Source organism: Sciurus vulgaris (assembly GCF_902686455.1).
Source record: "Sciurus vulgaris genome assembly, chromosome: 15".
Taxonomy (NCBI): Eukaryota; Metazoa; Chordata; class Mammalia; order Rodentia; family Sciuridae; genus Sciurus; species Sciurus vulgaris.
The window spans coordinates 11779790-11802224 of NC_136476.1; the positions used below are offsets into that span (position 1 = coordinate 11779790).

General features: G+C 37.9%; 1 protein-coding gene and 1 long non-coding RNA gene across 6 annotated transcripts in view; one reads left to right on the top strand and one right to left on the bottom strand.

Moving 5' to 3' along the window:
• PCSK5 (proprotein convertase subtilisin/kexin type 5) overlaps nt 1-22435 on the bottom strand; it is a 437767-nt gene that overhangs the window by 138234 nt on the left and 277098 nt on the right. For 4 of the 5 annotated variants that reach the window (XM_079112090.1, XM_079112091.1, XM_079112089.1 and 1 more), the window contains exons 17-20: nt 19435-19519; nt 12911-13008; nt 12361-12490; nt 12037-12152 (exon numbers count right to left, since the gene is read on the bottom strand). In XM_079112090.1, coding sequence (XP_078968216.1) covers nt 12037-12152; nt 12361-12490; nt 12911-13008; nt 19435-19519 — 429 coding nt within the window. Of the gene's footprint in view, nt 1-7829; nt 8152-12036; nt 12153-12360; nt 12491-12910; nt 13009-19434; nt 19520-22435 lie in introns of those variants that run through there. The other variant, XM_079112093.1, reaches the window with a different exon arrangement.
• LOC306644832 lies at nt 1169-7610 on the top strand. Its single transcript, XR_013759484.1, has 2 exons — nt 1169-4417; nt 4453-7610. It is a non-coding gene; the product is annotated as an uncharacterized lncRNA (long non-coding RNA).

Below are 22435 nucleotides of genomic sequence, written 5' to 3' on the forward strand. Positions count from 1 at the left end.
AGAAGGTTGATGACTGGTGACAAGGAGGTAGAGGAAGGGCAGCTGTCCTTTGAAGGCCCCTCACAAGTTGATTCCACTGGTCTTTCCGTCTGCTCCCTCAAGCTGCACATCCTGCCTCTCCTGCCTTGGGCACTATGAATTCTCCATCCACAGGTCCTTTAAATGGCTTTGTGCCTTTGCACAGATTCACTCTCTCAAGTATCCTTCTTAAGCATCTTAATCTTCTACTTACAAAATCTTGCTTATTCACGGCTCAGATCAATTGTCACTTGTCACTTCTCTCTGATGTTTTTTTATTCATTCATTCCACAAATACTTATTAAGCAAACTGTATCAGACATATAAGAGACAGCTGTGAACAAGATGGACAAAGTCCAGCTGTCATGGAGCTGGCTGACAATGAGCAAGTAAATGAACCACAGAAACATGGGGTGATAGTGCTATGGAGAGAAAAAAAATGTGGACAGATGTGGGGAGAGTGGGGGAAAGAGCTAGCCACTTTCTGAGGAAGTGTTTTTTCTTTTTTTAATTTCAAAATATTTTTTAGTTGTAGATGGACACAATACTTTTATTTATTTATTTACTTATTTTGAAAGTGGTGCTGAGGATGGAACCCAATGTCCCACCTATGCTAGATAAGCACTCCTCCACTGAGCTATAACCCCAGTTCATTTTGTGTGTGTGTGTGTGTGTGTGTGTCTGTGTGTGTGTGTGTGTGTGTGTGTGTGTTAAACTGAGATCCATCAGATGAAACTAATCATGCAAAGAGTTGGGTTCCTGAGGCACAAAATTCCTGGTTTTGTTTGAGAGACACAAAGAAAGTTAGTATGAGCCGGCTGTAATCCCAGATGCTCAGGGAGATCACAAGTTCAAAGCCAGCCTCAGCAACTTATCAGCAAGACCCTAAGCAACTCAATGAAACCCTGTCTCAAAATGAAAAATAAAAAGAGCTGGGGATGTGGCTCTGTGGTTAAGTGCCCCTGCTTTCAATTCCTGGCACAAAAAAAAAAAAAAAAAAGTAAAAAAGAAAGAAACAGTATGATCAGGTGAGGGACAGGGGAAGGGAAGGGAGCAGGCAGCATGAATGACTTGAGGTATAGAATTCAGATTGTATTCTGAGTGAGTGAGAGAGAGAGAGATAATTTGATTTTATATTTGTAATGGCACTCTGCTGTGTGAACAGATGGGGAAGGGACAGGAAAAAGAGAAAGGAGAAGAGGAGGGGAAGAGGGCTCGCTCGGAGGCTCCCTCATTGGATCAGGAGATGATGGCATTTGGCTGAGTTACAGCTGTGCACTAGGCAGGAGTGGGGCATTTAGATGCACATTTTGGAAATACAGTTGATGATACTACGCTGAAAAATTGGATTTGGAATACATAAGAAGAGAAAACCTGAACAACTGGGTGGATGTATTGTACCGCCATTTACTGAGATGGGATACAGGAGACTGGGCTGTTTAAACACCATTTTGGACACGTTAGCTTTGCACTATCTATCAGATATCTGAAAGAAGCTGGCAAGTAGTTCACTGAATCTATAGCTGTGAATTTTGAGGAAAGAGATCAGGAATATGTATACATATATATGTGTATGCTCTATAGTACATTTATTTATGGAGACTCATCAGCAGATTGATGGGGCTATGGATATGGTGTGTTGCCCAAGGGTTTATGCATTGGAAGCATGGTCCCCAGTGTTAGGAGATGGTGGGCCTTTTTAGAGGTGGAGCTTATTGGGAGGTCACTGAAGGCAATGTCCTTGTCAGAGGTTAAGGTAGTTCTTAGGAGCCGCTAGCTACTTCTCATGAGAGGGTTGTTAAAAAAAAAAAAAAAAAAAAAAAAAAAAAAGAGCAACACTGGCTGCTCCCTGGTCTCTCTGTGGTCTCCTATTTCGCCATGTGATCTCATCTCTTAAAGGCACGTCTGCCATGATGTGCTGACCAGTGCCATGCTGTTTGTATTTTCAGTCTTCAAAACTGTGAGTTACATAAATCTCTTTGCCAAGTAACCAGCCCAGGTGTTTTGTTATTGAAATGGAAAGCGGACTGACAGAGGGGATTTAAAGCAATGGGATTGAATAAGCTCTCCTTGGGGAGTGGAGAAGACAAAGAGAAAAGGATGGGTTCTACACATTGCTGTCTCTGTAACCCACCCTCCACCTCCCACCTTGGTGTCCTCCCTGACCTCCCACTTTGGAATGAGTAGTGGATTTTCCCCTCCTTTGTAGGGCTATGTTAAGATAGCCCTGGATCCTAGATGTTCCAGCCTCTGTAGGTTCTACATTGTATCAAACATATTAAAATTCACCTTCATCCTACATTAAATTTAATTATACACATTACTTTAGGAGTGAGGTTACAATTGACCAGTTTGACATGTTATGTTTTGTAGATATTTAATTAAGATATCATTTGATCTTGAACTTTGCAGTTTTATTTGTACATTTCAGAGCCAACTCTTTCGTGTTATTTCATGCTATTTTTGGATGCCCTTGGCAAGCTTTGTAGTACAAGGGCATGAGACCTCAGCACTTCATTGGTAAAAATGAACTAGATCCTCTGGACTCCCAGCAATATTTATGCCTTTTTAAAGGTACTTAAATCACTTCATATTATAGCCATGTGTTTTTATGTCTGTTTTTCCCCATTGGATGTTAAGCTTGAAGAACTTCAGAGTTGTGTGTGTGGCAGGGACTCAGTATCATTTATTTATAGAAGCAATTAATTTTTGTTCATTAGGGAAAAAAAAAAAAAAAAAAAAAAAAACAAATCCGGGATATATTGTGCTTTCTGTCTTCACTTGGGAAGGGACTCTTGCCCTCTGCCTCGCAATACAAGTAATGTGAACTTGGTAAAAGGAGGCAGTGTTGTATACAAGGTTGAAATGTTGGGCTTGAGTCACGGGCACATGCCTGACTTGCTGTGAATCTTGTATCAGAAAATTAACCTCCATAGACCTGATTTTTGTGTAAGCCCACTTAAAGTCATTTTTGTAATTCCTTTGTCAATACCTTAAAATATTGTATTCTTAAAATAATATATACTTTTCCAAAAAAAAGCTTATGATCTTTAAATTCAGGACTCTGAACATTTCTGTTATTTTCTAGGAAGCGGGTTGCAAAATATCTTTTGGTGCCTGACATCTGGCTCTAAAAAACCCAAAACAGGAGAAAAAAAAAAAAAAAAAAAAAAAAAAAAAGAACTCCCAAACCCCAAAACAAATAAACAACCCCTCCAAATCCCCAATTGCTTCAAACAATGGCCTTTTAGGGACATCTTGTAAGAAAATTCTTCAGTAGTAACCCAGTTAAATGGTCCTAACAAGTCTCTTGGAAATAGAGAATGGGAAGGAAAAGTAGCAATTCCAGGTCACATTCTGGCCTTCTGAGACTTAATGATGCTGCATAATTGCATCCTTCTTGCTGAAGAACTGAATGTGTGCCAGATTATCACCTCTTGTGAGGAAGAAGAGACATGATTACATGGAGTTCAGCCCACTGCTAGGTGCCAAGGAGTCCAATGAGCCATATTGAAATTCAGTCCATCTTGGCTATGCCCTGCTAAATATGTCAAGGGCTCTAAAGTACTGTTGAGAACTTCAAATTTTATGAGTTGGCAATGAAAATAACATTTGGAAATGGATGTTGACTAGGGAAGAGAGGCGAGTTTATGTTTTCTGTCATCTACACATATTGAGTTTAGGCTCAGGGCCCAGCATGGGCCAGGTGAGGTCAAGCTGCAGCTGGCCTTTGTTCCCTTCTGCCATTTTATATTAGAGGATGAAAAGAGGGAGAATCAAATTGGCCAGGCCATAGTTTAAAACTGCCTGCAGCATGTGTTTCTATTCATCATCCTGCTGTCTATCCTGGCTCTCTTTGTGTAAGACTAGATGATAGAAAGTATGAAAAATGCATGTTTACTTTATATTTCACCAGCTTGACGTTCTTTTTATGTGAGGGGGATAAGGTGTTGGGTATGATTTCTACACTCAGATGTGCCGTAAGTGTTGCTCACCTGGACTGAGAAGCTTTAATTTAGAAGTTCCTGAAACAAACATCTCCTTCTCTACTAAGTTGTAAGTTCCTCAAGATGAAGGGGTGAGTGGAAAAAATGAGGGTGATGGGAGAATCTGGCATGTGGTGACTAGCCTCTGATACTAGGGTAGAAAGAGAAAATTCTGATCAATCTGCGGAGGGGATGCCCGTTGGTAAGGTCTTCCATGAATGAGGGAGTTGAGGATAACGCACCTACCCATCTTCTACAAACTTTGAAACTAGATTTTTCTTGACTAATTTATAAAATGTTGAATCAAAAATGTCCTTTAGAGTGACAGACTAATTAGATTAAAACCATGAAAACATCTTGCTATCCTGAACACCTCAGAAGCCACAGGATTTTCTGGTAATGAACTGATTCAAGTTCCATCTTGATTCAAGTAATGAACTGATTCAAGTTCCATCTGCTCCGGGGAATTTATCCCACCAGTTCAAGTCCAAGGAATCTTTGCCTGTTGTGAACTTAACAGCATAGTGTCTCCTACATTTTATTGTCTTACTGTTAACATTTTATTATTATTATTATTATTATTTTGAGCCTAGCTATGTCATCTCCATTAACTTATATTTGTTTTCTTATGCGTAAACAGAGGATAATACAAATACCTCTGCTCTATTTTTCTGATAAGAGAAATATTTACATCAGCGTGTGTTTGCTGTATATTCTCACACTGCATAGCACAAAGAGGTCAAAATCACTCTTTATCCCCATATTGAGACTTTGTGACTATACAGACTCTCTCTTATACCTTTTCAATTCTGAGATCTTTAAACCTAGATGGAGTTTAATTTGTTTATTGTTTTAATTGATTTCTTATTTCTCTTCTCAAAAGGCAGGGCATCAAACCTTCAAGGCTAGGCGACACAAAGACCAATACTCTGTTCCGTTTTTAGCTTACTGTCCGACCCCACCCTGTGGCATGTACTGGAGATGGCTTTTAGACAAAGTCATGCTCTAGGCATCCAGGGATACAGCCCGTCAACTTTACACAAGATGTCAGCAAATTAAACAAGGCCATCTTTCCCTTAAATAACTCCTATGTTCCTTGCCTCCTTGCCCTCAACCATGTCCCTACACACACAGACTGGGAGTGTGGTCCAGATGGCTCCCACATAGGGCACCAACATGTGCATAATCTCATAGACACTATGTCAAGTTTTTATAGATTTTTTTCTCTGCCTATTCCTAAAAATATCCAGATCTCACCTGTGTCCTTACACTACTGTGCTTCCTTCTCCCTCCATTTCAGCCCTACCTCTACTAGCCTTTCTTTTCTAACTTTACTCAGGTGCTTCATTCATCCCCATACTTCCTTTCACATTCTGTGTCTATGTGGAAACAGGAGCTTCTCACCACCTTACCCTTTCAGAGTTGTTTATACGTGGGTATGAACAGATCAAATAAACAGGAACTTAGGTTAATTTAATAGAAAAAATAAAATATGGAATAACATTGATATTGGCCAGTATCAATTACAACCGTTCTACTATATTTTACAAAAAAACAACTGAACATTTTACACATGTACAGTATTTTTCAGTAAAGTGGATTTGGATTTAACAATGGGTCACTTTTAATTAGTGAATTAAAAAGAAAAAGACAAAAGAGAACAGAAGATAGGACTTTTGTCTCTAGAAGTTTAGCGCATTTGTCATTTCTCCAAACTTTGTACTATCCATTACATATATCTCATTATGAATATATATATTTATACATAATATATAACATTAACTTAAACTTTGAAAGCATTATGTTCTAGTTAATAATGTTATGTAGATAAACGAGGCAGTAACACACTAGTAGTTAAACCGGTGTTTCCATGATGTGCGCCTGCTGCCAGTGGGAAATGGAGTGGGCACTGGTGGACCCCAGTGAACTTGGCTTTCATGTCAATGGCTATTTGTCTAAGAACACAGATATCATTTTTATTTTTTTCTATCATAGTGACCATGTGCCTTAAATAGTATGGGCTGGTTCAATGAGCTGGATTCCCTTGCAGGCAAATCTGGTTTTGCCATCTGCTTGAGCTTGCTTTAGGCTTGCATTCACACTTGCTCACTTAAAGACTGTGCCTTTAAGTGGAAAAACTATATGCCATACCCAGAATCAACTGTGTTTCTGTGTCAGAAGGGCCTGCAGTGTTGTAAGGAGGAAAGTTGTTCAGCAAGATCAGGTGGTTCCTTAGTTACTTATGAATTATTATATGACTTGATATTGTTACAATGCTTGAAAGGGGGTCATTAGTCTATTCACATCTTATTCTTTCACCTTGGGTTGGAAGTTAACTTTGATGTCTAGGAATATTTTCAAGGCAGGCTTGTTACCAGTTTGCTGCTTGGATGGGGACCTTAGCATCACTCCCTAGCTCCTTCCCAGGATCATCTATATTGAAACGATTCTGCTTCTCAGCTGTGAAGCCAGAGGCATCTTGGAAATAAAGCTCTCAAGAGCTTAAAACCTGCAAGATGGCTGGTCACTCACAAAGCAAATGAGGTCACCAATGGAGCTTTGATATGAAAAATGAAGAAACTTATTATGGGTCTGCCCTCCCCCAAACAGAGAAACTATAAAAAGATGTCAGGTTTCCTCATTTCTGACCACTGATATGAAGCAGTTTTCTCATAATTCAGTCTGTTAGATTCCATTAAATGTTTATGGAATCATAGAAAACCAGTGAAGAAATTTCTAAACCCACCCCTGCAAACCAAAAAACCAAAAACCAAAAAAACCCAGATAATCTCAATGGCATTCAGTGGGCAGGTGTGTAAGTGCATGGCCTGGTTAAAGAGGGACAGAAGAGTGAGAAAATACAGAACCAGGAGGGGACAACCATGCCACCCATATTCAATTTCCAGTTTTATTTTTTTAAAATGACAAGATGAAAAAACTTCTAATAAGCACCATTGAAAAACATTGCCCGGCCAACATGAGCACGAGCTTAAATATTATTTAAATAAATTCCATTTCTTAAAAAATACAGGACCTCTTAGAAACTTTTGACTCAAGGAATAAATTTCCTGCATCATACCCAAAATGCTTCCCACCATGACAAATGGAATTTCTGATGGCCTTTAAAAAAAACGTTATGGATAATGGCTAGATAGCACCAAGAGATTGTGCAGGGTCTACAAAATTAACACTCTGAATTTCAGGGGAGCTGGGCCAATCTCAGCTCTTTCTTGTACCTCTGAATTCTTTCCATTGCCAATTTGACTGTACAGAACAATCCCATTTGACCAACTATGTGTAAAATAACCTAATCTACAATGGAAAAGCCAGTAGCAGCAAGTCAATCTGATGAAACCAGTGGAGCAGACTTATCAAGTGAGTAAAATGCAAAAACCAGTACATAATGCACCAACTAAATTATGTGTAGAAAGTATCAATGTTGAACTGTGAAATACTAAGACAAACACCAAATATAACTCTGTAGGATGTTCTTACTGCCCTCAGGTCCAGTTTCCTGTCATTTCCCCCAATGGTGGGCTCAAGTATGAAAAATGACTGATTCAAGAGCTTTCTGTTTCATTTTGATCTGTGTATGCTCTTGTGTGATATTTTGGAAAAAATATTTTTAAGTATCTCAAAGGGGAAACAAGCAACTAAAGGCAAAAGGGGAAAAAAAAAATGGACCTTCAAACCCAGGGCAGGAAATCAAATCATTACTTTAACGTCAAATTTTGGCATCAAATACTTTGGTCATACAATACTGTCTCTGTGGTTCTGGCTGTTTAATACTAAACACCCAGTTATAAAAGGTAGGCTTGTTGTAGGTTTATTTTTTTTTTTCCACTTAAGTTCTGACAAAACAGTTCACCATCTCCCTGCACAAACTTGAGAGAGAGAGAGAAAAGAGCAAGAAAGAGAGAGGTGGCTTGCTTTTTTTTTTTTTTTTTTTTTTTTTTGGCTTTTTTTTTTTCTTTTTAATAATATGGAATAATCTATAAGTCTACAGGAACAAAGAAATCTAAGATGGCTGCTCAGCCTTGGAATGTACACGTTTTGCAGCAAAGTTGTTGAAGAACCTTCCGTTGGCACAGATTGTTCTTTTTCACAAGCATACAGAAGCCTCCTTCGGCCCAGGACTCTTCCGTTGCTTTTCCGGAAGTCAGCAAAAGAGAGGGGGGATTGGAGGTCGAGAGCAGCATGATGCACACACATGGAAGGAGGTTTTGATTGGTCAGAGAGGCAGATTGGGGGGTTGGAAGAGATCATTCGGGAGTAGTCAACAAGGAGAAAATTTGGTCCACCCAAAGTGATTTCAGTCAACAGCATTGGTTTTCAAGAAGAGATATTGCAGTCCAACGGTAAATGTGATTGGTATCCGTTTGTGAAAGGGAAAAAAAGATTGAAAAAAGAATAAGTTAGAAATTAATAATAACACAAGCAAGGAATTTTTCTTTTCAGAATTACCTGGAGCAGAGACTATAGTCATTTATGCCATATTTCATTGAATCTAAGACACAGGATTTATAATGCAGCATTATTTCAAGTATCACAAAGAAAATAATGCTTCTTATTAAACTGTGACACCATGCTCTCTTATCAATTAGATTTTAATTTTATACTTATTAGAAGTATTTGTTATATGATGTTCTTTCCGGTTTCTGTGATTATGCAATAATCTTTCCTTGGAAGATTGAGCAACAGTTCATTATTTGGAAGCTCTTTTAAGATGCTGTTCAATGTCACACAAGAAGTAGTAGCCATGAGCATAATGCAGTTAACAAACTTTGTGCCTAAGTCTCAGGCAATACCACTTATAATCCTTTGAACCTGTTGGTCAAAAGCAGTGGTAAGCTGTCATGAACTCTAAGGTGCACTTGATTTTAGAGATTTTTAAAATGTAAAAAAAAAAAAAAAAAAGGAGTGTCTTAGAATCATGGAAATATGAACATTGGAGGGGAACAAACAGCACTTCCTTCAATGTAGTTGCCACATTATTTGATGCCACCAATGGTCTCTTTCTTTTAACTGGTTCTTCATTTTCCACTCCTGCTCACAATCCTGACACCCCTCTTTTACCAAACTGCCATTTTGCACAACTTAGTCCACACTCACCATGGTTCAGTGAAAGCAGCTAAAGCATCACAAACCTTGAAATGCCTGGTACAAGTGCTGGAGGCAAATATGTCAAGTTATAGTGGATATCCCATGTCAACCACCTAAAAGCCTTTCTCAGTTTTTTGGTTGCTGACTGAAAAGAAATTCTGGTTTTATTCAGATATAGGGGAACCATGTGTTTAAGTAGAGAGGTAAGGAGGCACTTGCTGGTAACTAAAAAGTGATACTTACAAATCCCTGGGGTGTCAGAACTTCAGGTCTCTTATCCCAGTGTGGTGTAGTTAGAATTAGCCATAGCAAAGAAACTCTGAGAAGGCAGCACCTGAGTGGGCCCTGCCCGTCCCTGCCAGACCAATCACATGTCAGAAAAGCTATGAAGATGCAGTCACCTGTGATGCTGTGCATGAGGCCACATGTGATGTAACCGTGCCATCATGCCCCATTCCTTCTGATGCCTTTTTGAAATCCCTAATACGGGTTGTAGAATAAACTCACAAGGTCATCAGTATTATCTTGTTCATTTTGTGCAGATGAGGGAAATGTGGCCTAGAGAATTTCACAACCTGCCCCAAGTCTAGAGTCCAGGTATGATGGTATTTTAACTCCCAAGTCCACATTCTGCCAACCACAGGATTGTTCTGCCTCCACTAAAATTTCCAGAAGAGAGAACATTCCAAAGAAGGCAAAGAATGAACCTAGGGCAATGATTTTATCACTGAGACTGTTCCACATGCATACCTTCTATTCTTATTATGACCCAAAGATGCTTTAAACATCTTTGGTTCCAAACAATTTCTTTCTATATCACTGAGATGTATTTTCTGCATCAGGCTTAGGCAGATTTTATGGTACCCTCAACATGAACCATATGAAGGTCAAAGTTCACATACACGTTGGAGTTGGAATAACTTAAATTCATTCTTTTTTACAGATGGTAAAACCAAGGCTAAGGAAGTGAGAGAAGTTGGCATTTCCCTATCAGAGGGATCAGGGCAGGACAGTAGTCTTCAAACTGGCTGCATCAGACACATGAGAGGTTTCTAAAAATATCTATGTGCAGTCTACTCCCAAACCATCTCAATCAGAATATGTGGGGAAGGCACAGGGTTCTGGCATTTTGCTTGGGAGTCACTGGTGCCAAGAAAGTAAAAATGGACAAACATTTAAAAATCTTCAATACTTTGGTTCAGAACTTTCTACCATCATATCTTGGTTTTCCCTTCTAAATAAGACTGGAATATTGACTCCTAGCCTTGCAAACTTCATGAAGAATTCATAAATCATTTGATTGTCATTTACATGTTAAAATTATATACAATACAAATAATAGGAGTGGCAGAAAAACTAGAGTCTTTGCATGATTAAATTTTATGCTATTATTAAAAAAGGCGTTTCCACATGGAAGACTTACAGAAAGCCCATATTGGCCTAAAAATCCTTTTATTGTAGGGGAATCACATAAAAATAAAAGGAACAAAATTGCCAAAGCCATAGAGAAATAAAATTCCCAGAGTTGAGGAAAGACTTACATGGAAACAAGAAAATACACTTAGGTACAAATGATTTAAATGTCAAAACTTCAGAGGAAAAGCATAAATCTTAAAGGCTTTAAGCATTGTATTTTACAGGAAATTAAAAGTTTTAGTGATGAACTAATTTAATTTAATTTCCCTTTAAAAATTCTAATTCCTTTACTGAAAAATTTGCTAAGAGTGATCTTAGCATACACAAAAAAGGTCTTATTGTGATACATATGTTCATAGCATAGATTGTGATAAGTGTTTCATGATTGCACACTTAGCCCCAAACTTACCACATTGTCTGCATTAAATCTATTTGTGTGTCAATCTTGTCTCAGTAAAGTGATTTTTAAAAAAGTTTGTCTCACACACAACAAATAAATTGCAAATTCTAGTTCTGCCCACCAATAAAAATTTTGAAAATAAAAAAAAAATAAGTTTCCAAAGACTTTGTAAAAACATAGGACATGGAAAACACCTATGCATAATGCTTAGTGTAAAAAGCAGGATGCAGAACTCTGTGTATGTGGCACTTAAATTATTGGGTAAGAAGTACATATGGAAAAAGACTGGAAAGAAATACATCAAAAATTAACTGGAGGGTTGGGGAGATAGCTCAGTCGGTAGAGTGCTTGCCTTGCAAGTACAAGGCCCTGAGTTCAATCCCCAGCACCGAAAAAAAAAAAAAAAAAAAAAAAAGAAAATTAACTGGAAAGGGAGGCATACTGTGTGATTCCAACTCTATGGCACTTTGCAAAGAGAAAATCTATGGAGACAGTAAAAAGAAAAAAAAAAGAGTGATTTTTAGGAGATGGGGGAAAGGAAGAATAAACAAGTAGAAAATAGAAGATTTTTTTAGGACAGTGAAACTGCGCTGCGTGCTAGATACCAAAATGGTAGATACATGTCATATATTTGTCCAATCCTGTGGAATATACAATATCAAGAACAAATCCTAAAGGAAACTATGAGCTTTGGATGATAATGAGGTGTCCTTGTAGGTTTACGGGCTGTAATAAATGTGCCACTCTGCTGCAAGATGGTAATATGGGGGAAGCAATACATACGGGTAGGAAGGGAATATAAGAGAAATCTACTTACTGCTCAATATTTCTGTGAATCTAAAACTGCTCTAAAGAATAAAGTTTATTAACTAAAAATCAACAGTAGTCATCTTGGCCAGTAGAATTATAGGTATTGATTTCTCCTTGCAGTTAAAAAGCAAAAACACAAACCCATTAAGTTAAGTTCAAGATGAATGAATGCCAGCAAGATACTATGTCAGCATGTCCTATCTGATGCATGCTTGTTAATTTCTTTTTTAAAAGGAAATAGTTTAGACCTTACAGTAGAAAACTCATACTTAGCTCAGAAGATCAAAAAGAAGTTGTACTCACCATCCTTGCAGATGGCTCCCATTTGACACATTCCTAAGTCTAAGAGATACCCATTGGGGCAGCTGGTACAGTTCTTGAACCCTGGGCCATTACATGTCAAACAACTGGTGTCACATCTAGAGGAAAAAATGTATCATTTAAAAAACCCTTTCATGTATAATGTACAGGATAAGTTGTGTTTATTATCAAAATCAGAATGTCTTAAATTTAATTTTCTCTTTGACAATTAAAAATTCTAAGTTTTTCCATTATTTTTGAAGGCAGTCCTACAAGGAACCAAGGTACTAAATGCTACAGTGGGGGCGGGGTGGCAAATCCACTTACTTTTTGCAGGATTTGTATCCATTCTCTGAAGAGTGGTCTAAATAGTAGCTGATGCTACAGCTCTGTACACATCTCCCATCTTCCATGTAGTGGCCCTCTGTGCAATTAATGCAGCCATCAGCTCCTGCTCCTGTAAGCACAAGACAAAAATGCAAGAGGCAGAAACAAAGCCTCAGTAGAGGTTGCATAATGGACTCCTTCTGTAACAGTCTGAAAACAGCATTCATCTATTATAATTTTTAGTCTCATAATTTAATATTTGTGTTTTCCTGACTTTCCTTTGTGGGGAGAATCCCTCCTATTTTAAATCAGATCTTCTTGCTAAAAACATCTGCTCTCTTTGGAAAGAGATGATACTTAAGTTTCTCAGGATAGGATGCTGATGATTTGACTTTCCCTGAGAAGACACGCATGATTATTAAATGAGAAATGCACCCCTCCACATCTATGTTAAACACGTGGGGCGGGTTGTGTGAGTGCTAACTACAACCACACACACAAAAGGAAAATGAGAAACACGAGAATAAGTGGAAGAGCGGGGAGAAGGTACCAGCACAGGTGGCACAGAAGCGGTGGCAGGGCTGGCAGTCCTGGCCGTTGAAGTACTGTCCATCCTCGCAGGTGACAGAACACCGAGATCCCTGCAGGCTGGGAGAAAGATAAGCAGAGTTCTAAGCAGACTGTTGTGTATTAAGGCAAAGCAGTAATGACTCCCCAGATTCCACAGGTAGCAAATACAGCCCACCAGAGACCAGCAGATTGTGGGAAAGCTTCAAAGCAGGGGAAATGGCCCTAGGTCCTCCTTTTCCCCTCTTGGTACCTTGACTGATGTCTATAGCATATATACATGCTGCTGAGCTTTGGGGACATTCTTCTGAATTGGTTAGACTGGCAGACCCACTCCTACTTTGCTCAACATCTTACATTCCAGAGGTCTCAAAAGGTGCCTGACGGACAAAACAATCACATTGCCTAACAGTATGCCCAGCAGTTCCCTAATACCCAGACCTACTCCACAGCAAATTTAAAAATTGTTCCATAATTCTAAATGCAGTAGGAACACATGGTAAAATGAATTACAACTGAATAAAAGTGTAACAAGGATCCCTGCCCAACCCCAATGTAGACTCCTGAGAGTAGCCTTTTATGTTTTTAAGTGTTTCTGATTTTAACCTCCTATTGATTCCATCAAAGAACAAAATTCTTGAGCTAGGGCTGTAGCTCACTGGCAGAGCATGTGCTCAGCATGCTTGAGGCCCTGAGTTCCATCCTGGCACTACACACATATATACAAATGAATTCTAAAATACTTTTGATTTATTCATTTAAAAAAATAATGAGGAACTTAGCAAAATTAGTTACCTGTGACTCTGCTTTCTCAAACATTTTATATTGGTTCTGTTATTTAAATTTTTAAGAATTGAGCTGCTATGAACATAGATGTGGCTGTATCTCTGTAGTATGCTAATTTTAAATCCTTTGGGTATAGGCCAAGGAGTGGGATTGCTGGGTCAAATGGTGGTTCCATTCCAAGTCTCTGAAGGAATCACCAAACTGCTTTCCAGAGTTGTACACCAATATGCAATCTCACCAGCAATGTATGAGTGTACCTTTTCCCCCACATCCTTGCCAATACCTATTGTTGCTTGTATTCTTGATAATTGCCATTGTAATTGGGGTGAGATGAAATCTTATAGTGGTTTTGATTTGCATTTCTCTTATTACTAGAGATGTTGAACATTTTTTCATGTATCTGTTGATTGCTTGCAGACCTTCTTCTGTGAAGTGTCTGCTCATTTCCTTAGCCCATTTATTGATTAGGTTATTTGTATTCTTGGGGTAATTAGTGGTTAGAGCGGCTCAATTCACAATAGCTAGATTGTGGAACCGACCGAGATGCCCTTGAATAGATGAATGAATAAAGAAACTGTGGTTTATATACGCAATGGAATATAATTCAGCCGTAAAGAAGAACAAAATTATGGCATTTGCTGGTAAATGGATGGAGTTGGAAAATATCATGCTAAGTGAAATAAGCCAAAAGCTGAATGATTTCTCTGGTGAGTGGATGATGATATACATAATGGTGGGGGGCAGGGAAGGCAAGAATGGAAAAAGGAATGGATTGTGTAAGAGGAAAATGAGGGGTGGGGAGGAGGTGGGGGAAAGGAAAGATAATACAATGAGACAAACATCATTACCCTATGTACATGTATGATTACACAAATGGTGTGACTCTATTTCATGTACCACCAGAGAAATGAAAGATGTACCCCATTTGTGTATAATGAATCAAAAAAATCTATTTAAATTTCTGTTTATTTAGTACTAGAAGACAGTATTTAATGAATAGCCAGGATGTAAATGAGGAAAGTAAATTTTTTCCTCCCTCTTAATTTCCATCAGCTATGATACTTCTCAGCCTACAGTATGATTTTTAAAATTAAAAACAAATATGTATATTTAGAGGAACCGGGAAATTCCACCAGAAAACTCTTAGAACTCATAAGTGAATTCAGTAAAGTAGCAGGTTACAAGATCAATGCTCATAAATCCAATGCATTTTTATACATAAGTGATGAATCTTCAGAAAGAGAAGTTAGGAAAACTACCCCATTCACAATAGCCTCGAAAAAAATAAAATACTTGGGAATTAATTTAACAAAAAAGGTGAAAGACCTCTACAATGAGAACTACAGAACACTAAAGAAAGAAATTAAAGAAAACCTTAGAAGATGGAAAGATCTCCCATGTTCTTGGATAGGCAGAATTAATATTGTCAAAATGGCCATACTACCAAAAGTGCTATACAGATTCAATGTAATTCCAATTAAAATCTCAATGATGTACCTTACAGAAATAGAGCAAGCAATCATGAAATTCATCTGGAAGAATAAGAAACCCAGAATAGCTAAAGCAATCCTTTGCAGGAAGAGTGAAGCAGGGGGAATTGCAATACCAGATCTTCAACTCTACTACAAAGCAATAGTAACAAAAACGGCATGGTATTGGTACCAAAATAGACAGGTAGATCAATGGTACAGAATAGAGGACATGGACACAAACCCACATAAATACAATTTTCTCATACGAGATAAAGGTGCCAAAAATATGCAATGGAGAAAAGATAGCCTGTTCAACAAATGGTGCTGGGAAAACTGAAAATCCATTTGCAGCAGAATGAAACTAAACCCCTATCTCTCACCCTGCACAAAACTCAACTCAAAATGGATCAAGGACCTTGGAATCAGACCAGAAACCCTTCATCTTATAGAAGAAAAAGTAGGTCCAAATCTTCAACATGTCGGCCCAGGATCATACTTCCTTAACAGGACTCCCATAGCACAAGAAATAAAAGCAAGAATCAATAACTAGGATAGATTCAAACTAAAAAGCTTTCTCTCAGCAAAGGAAACTATCAATAATGTGAAGAGAGAGCCAACAGAGTGGGAGAAAATCTTTACCACCCATACTTCAGATAGAGCACTAATCTCCAGAATATATAAAGAACTCAAAAAACTCTACAAATAATCCAATCAACAAATGGGCTAAGGAAATGGACAGTTCACAGAAGAAGATGTACAAGCAATCAACAGATATTTGAAAAAATGTTCAACTTCTCTAGTAATAAGAGAAATGCAAATCAAAACTACCCTAAGATTCCATCTAACCCCAATTAGAATGGTGATTATCAAGAATACAAGCAATAATAGGTGTTGGAGAGGATGTGGGGAAAAAGGAACACTCATACATTGTTGGTGGGGTTGTAAATTAGTGCAACTACTTTGGAAAGCAGTTTGGTGATTCCTTCGGAGACTTGGAATGGAACCACCATTTGACCCAGCTATCCCACTCCTTGGCCTATACCCAAAGGACTTAAAATCAGCATATTACAGAGAAGCAGCTATATCAATGTTCATAGCTGCTCAATTCACAATAGCCAGATTGTGGAACTAACCTAGATGCCCTTCAATTGATGAATGGATAAAGAAACTGTGGTATCTTTATACAATGGAATATTACTCAGCCATAAAGAATAATAAAATTATGGCATTTGCAGGCAAATGGATGAAACTGGAGAATATCATGCTAAGTGAGATAAGCCAATCTCAAAAAAACCAAAGGAAGAATGATCTTGCTGATAATCGGATGATGACACATAATGGGAGTGGGAGGGGGCAAGAATGGAGGAAGGAGGGACTGTATAGAGAGAAAAGAGGGGTGGGGGGAAGGGAAAAAATAACAGAATGAATCAAACAACATTACCCTATGTAAATGTATAATTACACAAATGGTATGCCTTTACTCCATGTGCAAACAGAGAAACAAGATGTATCCCCTTTGTTTACAATAAAAATAAATTAAAAAATAAAAATATTAAAAAATGTAGAATTTAACATATTTAATATAAAATATCACTCACTGAAAAACTAGCATAATTAGAGGAAATTAATGATCTTAGATGTATATTTAAGAAATATAGAAATATGATCAAATGGTTTCTGTATTCTTACACTTCTTGTATTGCTCCAATTGACATCTTACATGTCTGCTTTGTATATGGATCTTACTAATTTTAAAAACTAGAATTTATTTTCCTTATGCTCATTTCAAAAATTGAAAAAGTACAAAAATAAAGAAGATGAAACAAAAGAGTTCCAAGCAGTCCCTGTTAGCATTTCAATTCATTTTTTTCCTGGAGTTTATGTCTAGATATGTTCCCCTGTTTGTTCTTAGCCACTATGTAAAAATTTACAAGTCCCTGGAGGCCAAATGGTCAACCCCAGAAGCCTCTGGGAAAATACAAGGAGCCTCAACTAGGCGAAGGGCAGCTCACTGAAAGTGCACTTCATTCACAGACTGTCTTGCTGACCAGAGAGCTGTCATTTAAGAGGCCAATAACAGGAAATCCCTTTCCCTTTCTACAATGTTATAAAAGAAGACACTGCATCAAATGGATCCTTTAATGGGATGAAATAGGGAAAACCAAAAAACTTATTAAAATTTTTAAAAAGCTGCCTGATAAAGGGCTGTGTTTCTGAGGTTGGCATCTATTCAGCTGGAGACAAAGTTGCACTGTGTGTGAAGGAATGAATGTAGGGGTCGTTCAATGGAGAGCAGCCACAGAACCCTGAAGCCACCACAGGCTACTGAGCCCAGTACTGTGAATGCTTCCCTTCCTTCTTTGATAAACTAGCCAATTCAAATCTGTGCTGTCCACGGGGCTACAGAATTCCTGACATGGCTGAACTCCTGAATTGAGTTCTACATTTTAATTATTTAAGTCCAAATTTGAAAAACTTGTACTTGATTTAATTATTGGCAAAATTTTGAGTAAATCTGGAATATCTTGGCTTTGTAAAATCTACTCTTTCAACTAGATTTGAAAACATCTAAATACAGATATTTCGTATCAAAAATTGTCAGAATCGAGATGTACTTTAAGAGCATACATGCCAGATTTTAATGACTTAATACGACAACAAAAAAGAATGCGAAATATCTCATTAATAGTTTTTCATCTTGGTTGCATGCTGAAATGATAATATTTTGGATATATTATGTTAAATAAAAGGTTTTATTGAAAACAATTTCCCCAGTATCTTTTTACTTCTTTTAATATGGCTACTGGCATATTTAAAATTACATATATGGCTCTCATATTTCTATTGGTGTGCACTGATTTAACCTCCTCTATAAAATTTTCCTAAGAGAATTTCTCTAAGAAAAAAATGTAAGTAATCTTTTTTATTTCTCATGGACCAATTATATACCAGGTGCTGAAATAAGTACTTCATAAAGGTTACCACAGTTTATTTTTTTTATCACCATAATCCAGCAAAGTAAGGGTTATTAGCACCTTTTTATATGTGAGAAAATGGAAGCTCAGAGTGGTTAGGTGACTTGCCCAAGGTCACAAAAGTAATAAACAGCAGAAGGCGATTTAGGTTCATGTCTCCCCTATTCCTTCCTGTTATGCCATTATGTTGCTTTCCAAGAAGAATTATGAGGCTGAAGGGTCTGACATTTATCAAAATTAAAGTGTCAAGATGCAAGGTGCTAAGCAAACTAACAATGCATACAGTTATGGGGGAAAAGTAATAATGCCACAGATAATCGATAAATCTAAATGAAAACAATGCTCCAATACTGACTAACGTGAAGAATTACCTGACTGGAAATTGCATGCACTCTGCCTATTTCACCTCCAAACAAAAAACACTCTCAATACTTAAAAGGAATCCAGTGTGGGAGACATTCTAACTCTATGTAAATCCAGAGTCCAACTCTCAGTGTGGCCTAGTCCAGCCGTCTCCTGAGGTGAGGATGCTGAGTTCATTAGAGCTGCAAACTCTTCACATAGGGAGTCTACCAACTACCTGGCTTTAGCAATGAGCAAGTCATCCATTAAAGAAAAACATCTCCTGTGTTAAATCAATGTGCATACCATCACATAATGGAGTCAAGCCTGAAGTACCAAGATAAGAGAATGACTGGGTATGTGCAGAGAAATAATAAAGATAAGGGAATAACTTTCCACCATCCAAGGAATTAATCAGGGGGATTAAATATAATTCATTGGCATTACCTGCACAGTAATCCTTGACTGGCACAATGCAGGTCAAAAAGTATGAAGAATGCCTCTCAAATGGTCATTTTTATTGACCTGTATCTGAGTCATCTTTTTTACAGAGAATTTATTTAGTTTATAACCCTACCTTAGCCAAGATGGCACCCAATTTTTCACATATAATGATAGAGATAATGCAAATAGCAATCGAGTGCTTCAATGGGAGTTGAACCAAGGGTATGTGATAAAAAGGGCTATGTATTTACTTATTTATTCTCTTTAATTTTTTTATAGTTGTAGATGGACAGAATGCCTTTATTTTATTTGTTTATTTTATGTGCTGCTAAGGATTGAACCTGGTGCCTCACACATGCTAGGTAAGTGCTCTGCCACTGAGTTACAGCCCCAGCCCAGCCCTACTTATTTATTCTTATATTTTACATTTTGTTTACATTGAGAAACTCCCAGGGCTGTGTTATTGATGAAGATCTCCACTCTCTTACCTTAACCCATCCCTGCATTCTGTACAATTATGGGACTCAGTACATGTCTTGCAATTTTCACTGCATTTCCGGCAAAGACTTTTCTCTATTAAAAAACAAAAAAGAAAAAAGTTATAAATTCATTGTTAAATTAGAGTGCATAAAACCATGTGGAGATGTTCTAATGATTATAATATATGCTACAGTGCTCGTGGCCTTGAGAAGAACTGTAGGAAAGCCAGGATCACCATTTGTTACTACTTCTCTGCAAACTGAATACAGGCATGAACAGGGAAATACCTCACACTCATCTGCTACCCTGTAGACAAGAGAACTGCAGCCCACCAAGTTCAAAGTTGAAAAGTTTATAGGTTTTTTTTTTTTTTATTTCTCTTCCTGTTCTCTTTCCCAAGCAGGGTTTCCTAACTTCCAGAACTGAAAATCCCACTCATTAAGTTGGTTTCACACTGCTATGCAAGGATTGAAAAGCTATGGGTAGACCTCCATGCCCACAGCTCTTGGGACTACTCTGTTGAACTGTACTAGCAAAAGGAACCTATATTTAAGATTGTGAGACAAGGGTTGCTTATTTTTTGCATTGCTTAAAATAGTGGCTTGCACTCTACTGCTGCTGTAGAATTGACATGAATATTATTATTTTTCAGATATCTACATTCCACAGAATAAAAATATATTTGATTTGAACACATACACTGTGAATAATGGCTTTCCTGTTCAATACCAAACCTAGGTTCACACTGGAAAAAAAATGTGCAGTCGTTCTACTGTGAAAAAAACAGTAGAGTGGTTTGGTAAGTTAAGGAAGTCCTGTAACCTTTGAATAAAGTTTTGCTGGAAACTTGGTATCCTCTTTGAAATGCAAGTGTGTTATATTTACACGTGTATATAGAACTGAAGAAAGCTTTGTTCATAGGCTTTTCTTATCTGCTCTTTAAATGCTGATGTTCTGCAGAGTTTGGTAGAGAAAACTGCTTTACAGATCTCGCAAGGTCCTATTGGATCAAGGCTTAGCCTGTCAACATGAAACCCAAAGCCCTTGGTGATGGCAGTTATCATATGGTTTACCTCCCTGTGCCGTTGAGAATACTGGATATCATCTAGAATCTGAAGGCAGAGGTTCCAGATTTGCATTCTGCTTTTAGCACTTGCAGCGGGCAAGTTTAGGGTCTCTGTTCTCTCACTTGGTAAATGGAGATTACAGTGATCCCTACCTACCAGTTGTCCTGAGAAGTTAATGTAGTTTTTCAAGAGGGTGATATAAACTATAAAGCACTATAAATGTGTTGGCAGTATTTATTAGTCATGCTCATACATGGTCGCCATGTTGTATGTAAATAGACTCCTTAAAGGATAAAACTATAACAAAAGGCAGTTACATTGGAGAGAGATTCACAGACTACTGAAATCAATACAATGTGGTAGCTGAAGTAATTATTTGAACAGTTTTCCTTGCTGATCCATCTCCCAGGCTCTCTTAAAAAAAAGACTATAGGGGGACTGGTGATGTAGGATGTAGCTCAGTGATAGAGTGCATGCCTCAGGTTCTATTTCCACCCCCAGTCACAGTTATTTTATGTGTGGGGTTTTTTGTTTTTTGTTGTTCTTGCTATATAATGTTCTAGAACCAACTTTCTTTTCCAAGGCTCATGCTTCTTGATAGAATTTTTATTTTATTCTCCCTAAGAAATACTTCATATTTCTGTGGATCCCTTGTGCCCCTTCCTTTCTCCCCAAATTTCCTTTCCCTGTCATGATCCAAATTTGGGGGCACAAAAGAACTACAAGGGAATCCCTACCCATTGCTCTGAATGGGGAACCCCACATGCTATGTAGAGAAGTGCCTGTCTTTGAATCAAAAAAATTTCACTTCTTAAGAAGAGCACCTACTTCAGACTTCTTGTCGACCCTTTTGAAAACAACTCTTGTTTCTTTGAACTTGTTTTTTTTTTTTTTTTAATTTTTTAGGTTGGGCAGAAACATGATGGATCGGTGTCATTAAATACTGTGGCATTATATCCTTATTAAAACAAAGTATGCAGAACTCAGAAACAGACAAGAGATACCTGTAGCCTATGTTAGGGGACATTCTGGAGCACTAACAGGTCTGCCCAAAGATGAATTCTCCAGGGCAATATAGCTTTGTCTGTTTGCTAATTACAGTTGAAGAGGGCCCAAACTCTAAAGTTACATGTTCATGCACTAATTTTTGTCTGGTGAAGTTGTAAATATTCTTTGTCCACTAGAAAAAACACTCCCCCAAATTTGAGTTGTCTTGCCATGTAGGAAATTATTCAATATTTTTCTGTAAACAAAATTGAACAACAAAAGAATTTCATTTTGCCTTTCCTGGTGGACTAGCAACCTGATCATCTTTGAACCCACTTGTCATTTTGCATGTTCCCTCATTAATGAGTTAAGTGTCTTTGACACATGCTCATTCTACATTTATAAGAAAGTCATGCTTTTTTTAAAAAAAATATTTTTTAGTTGTAGGTGGACACAATATCTTTATTTATTTATTTTGATGTGGTGCTGAGGATTGAACCCAGTGCCTTGCATGTATGAGGCAAGCGCTCTACCACTAAGCCCCAGCCCCAGCCCCAAAAGTCACATTTTTTAAACTTTTAAAAAAGTATACTTTGATAGCATACAGGTGCCTCAATGACAAGTGTGCAGAAAAGAGCAGGTCTAGCTACTATTCTTCAAAGACTGCTTATCAGGGTGGTCCATGGCTGGCACCTTGGAATTAGGATTTTGCAGAGGGCTGCCATCCTTCTGGTGAGAATGGCTTGTATTGTCCAAACCTTATATTAATAAATGGTTTATGGTGAACACCTTCTTCCTTCTAGGAGTCTAGAAGTTCGGTGCATGTCAGGCACGAGCTACCAGTAATAACCCTGGGTGCCAAGTCTCTACTGAGGTTTCCTGGTAGATAACATTTCAAATGTGCTGCCACGAACTGCTGCTGGGGGAATTAAACGTGTCCTGTGTGGCTCTCCTG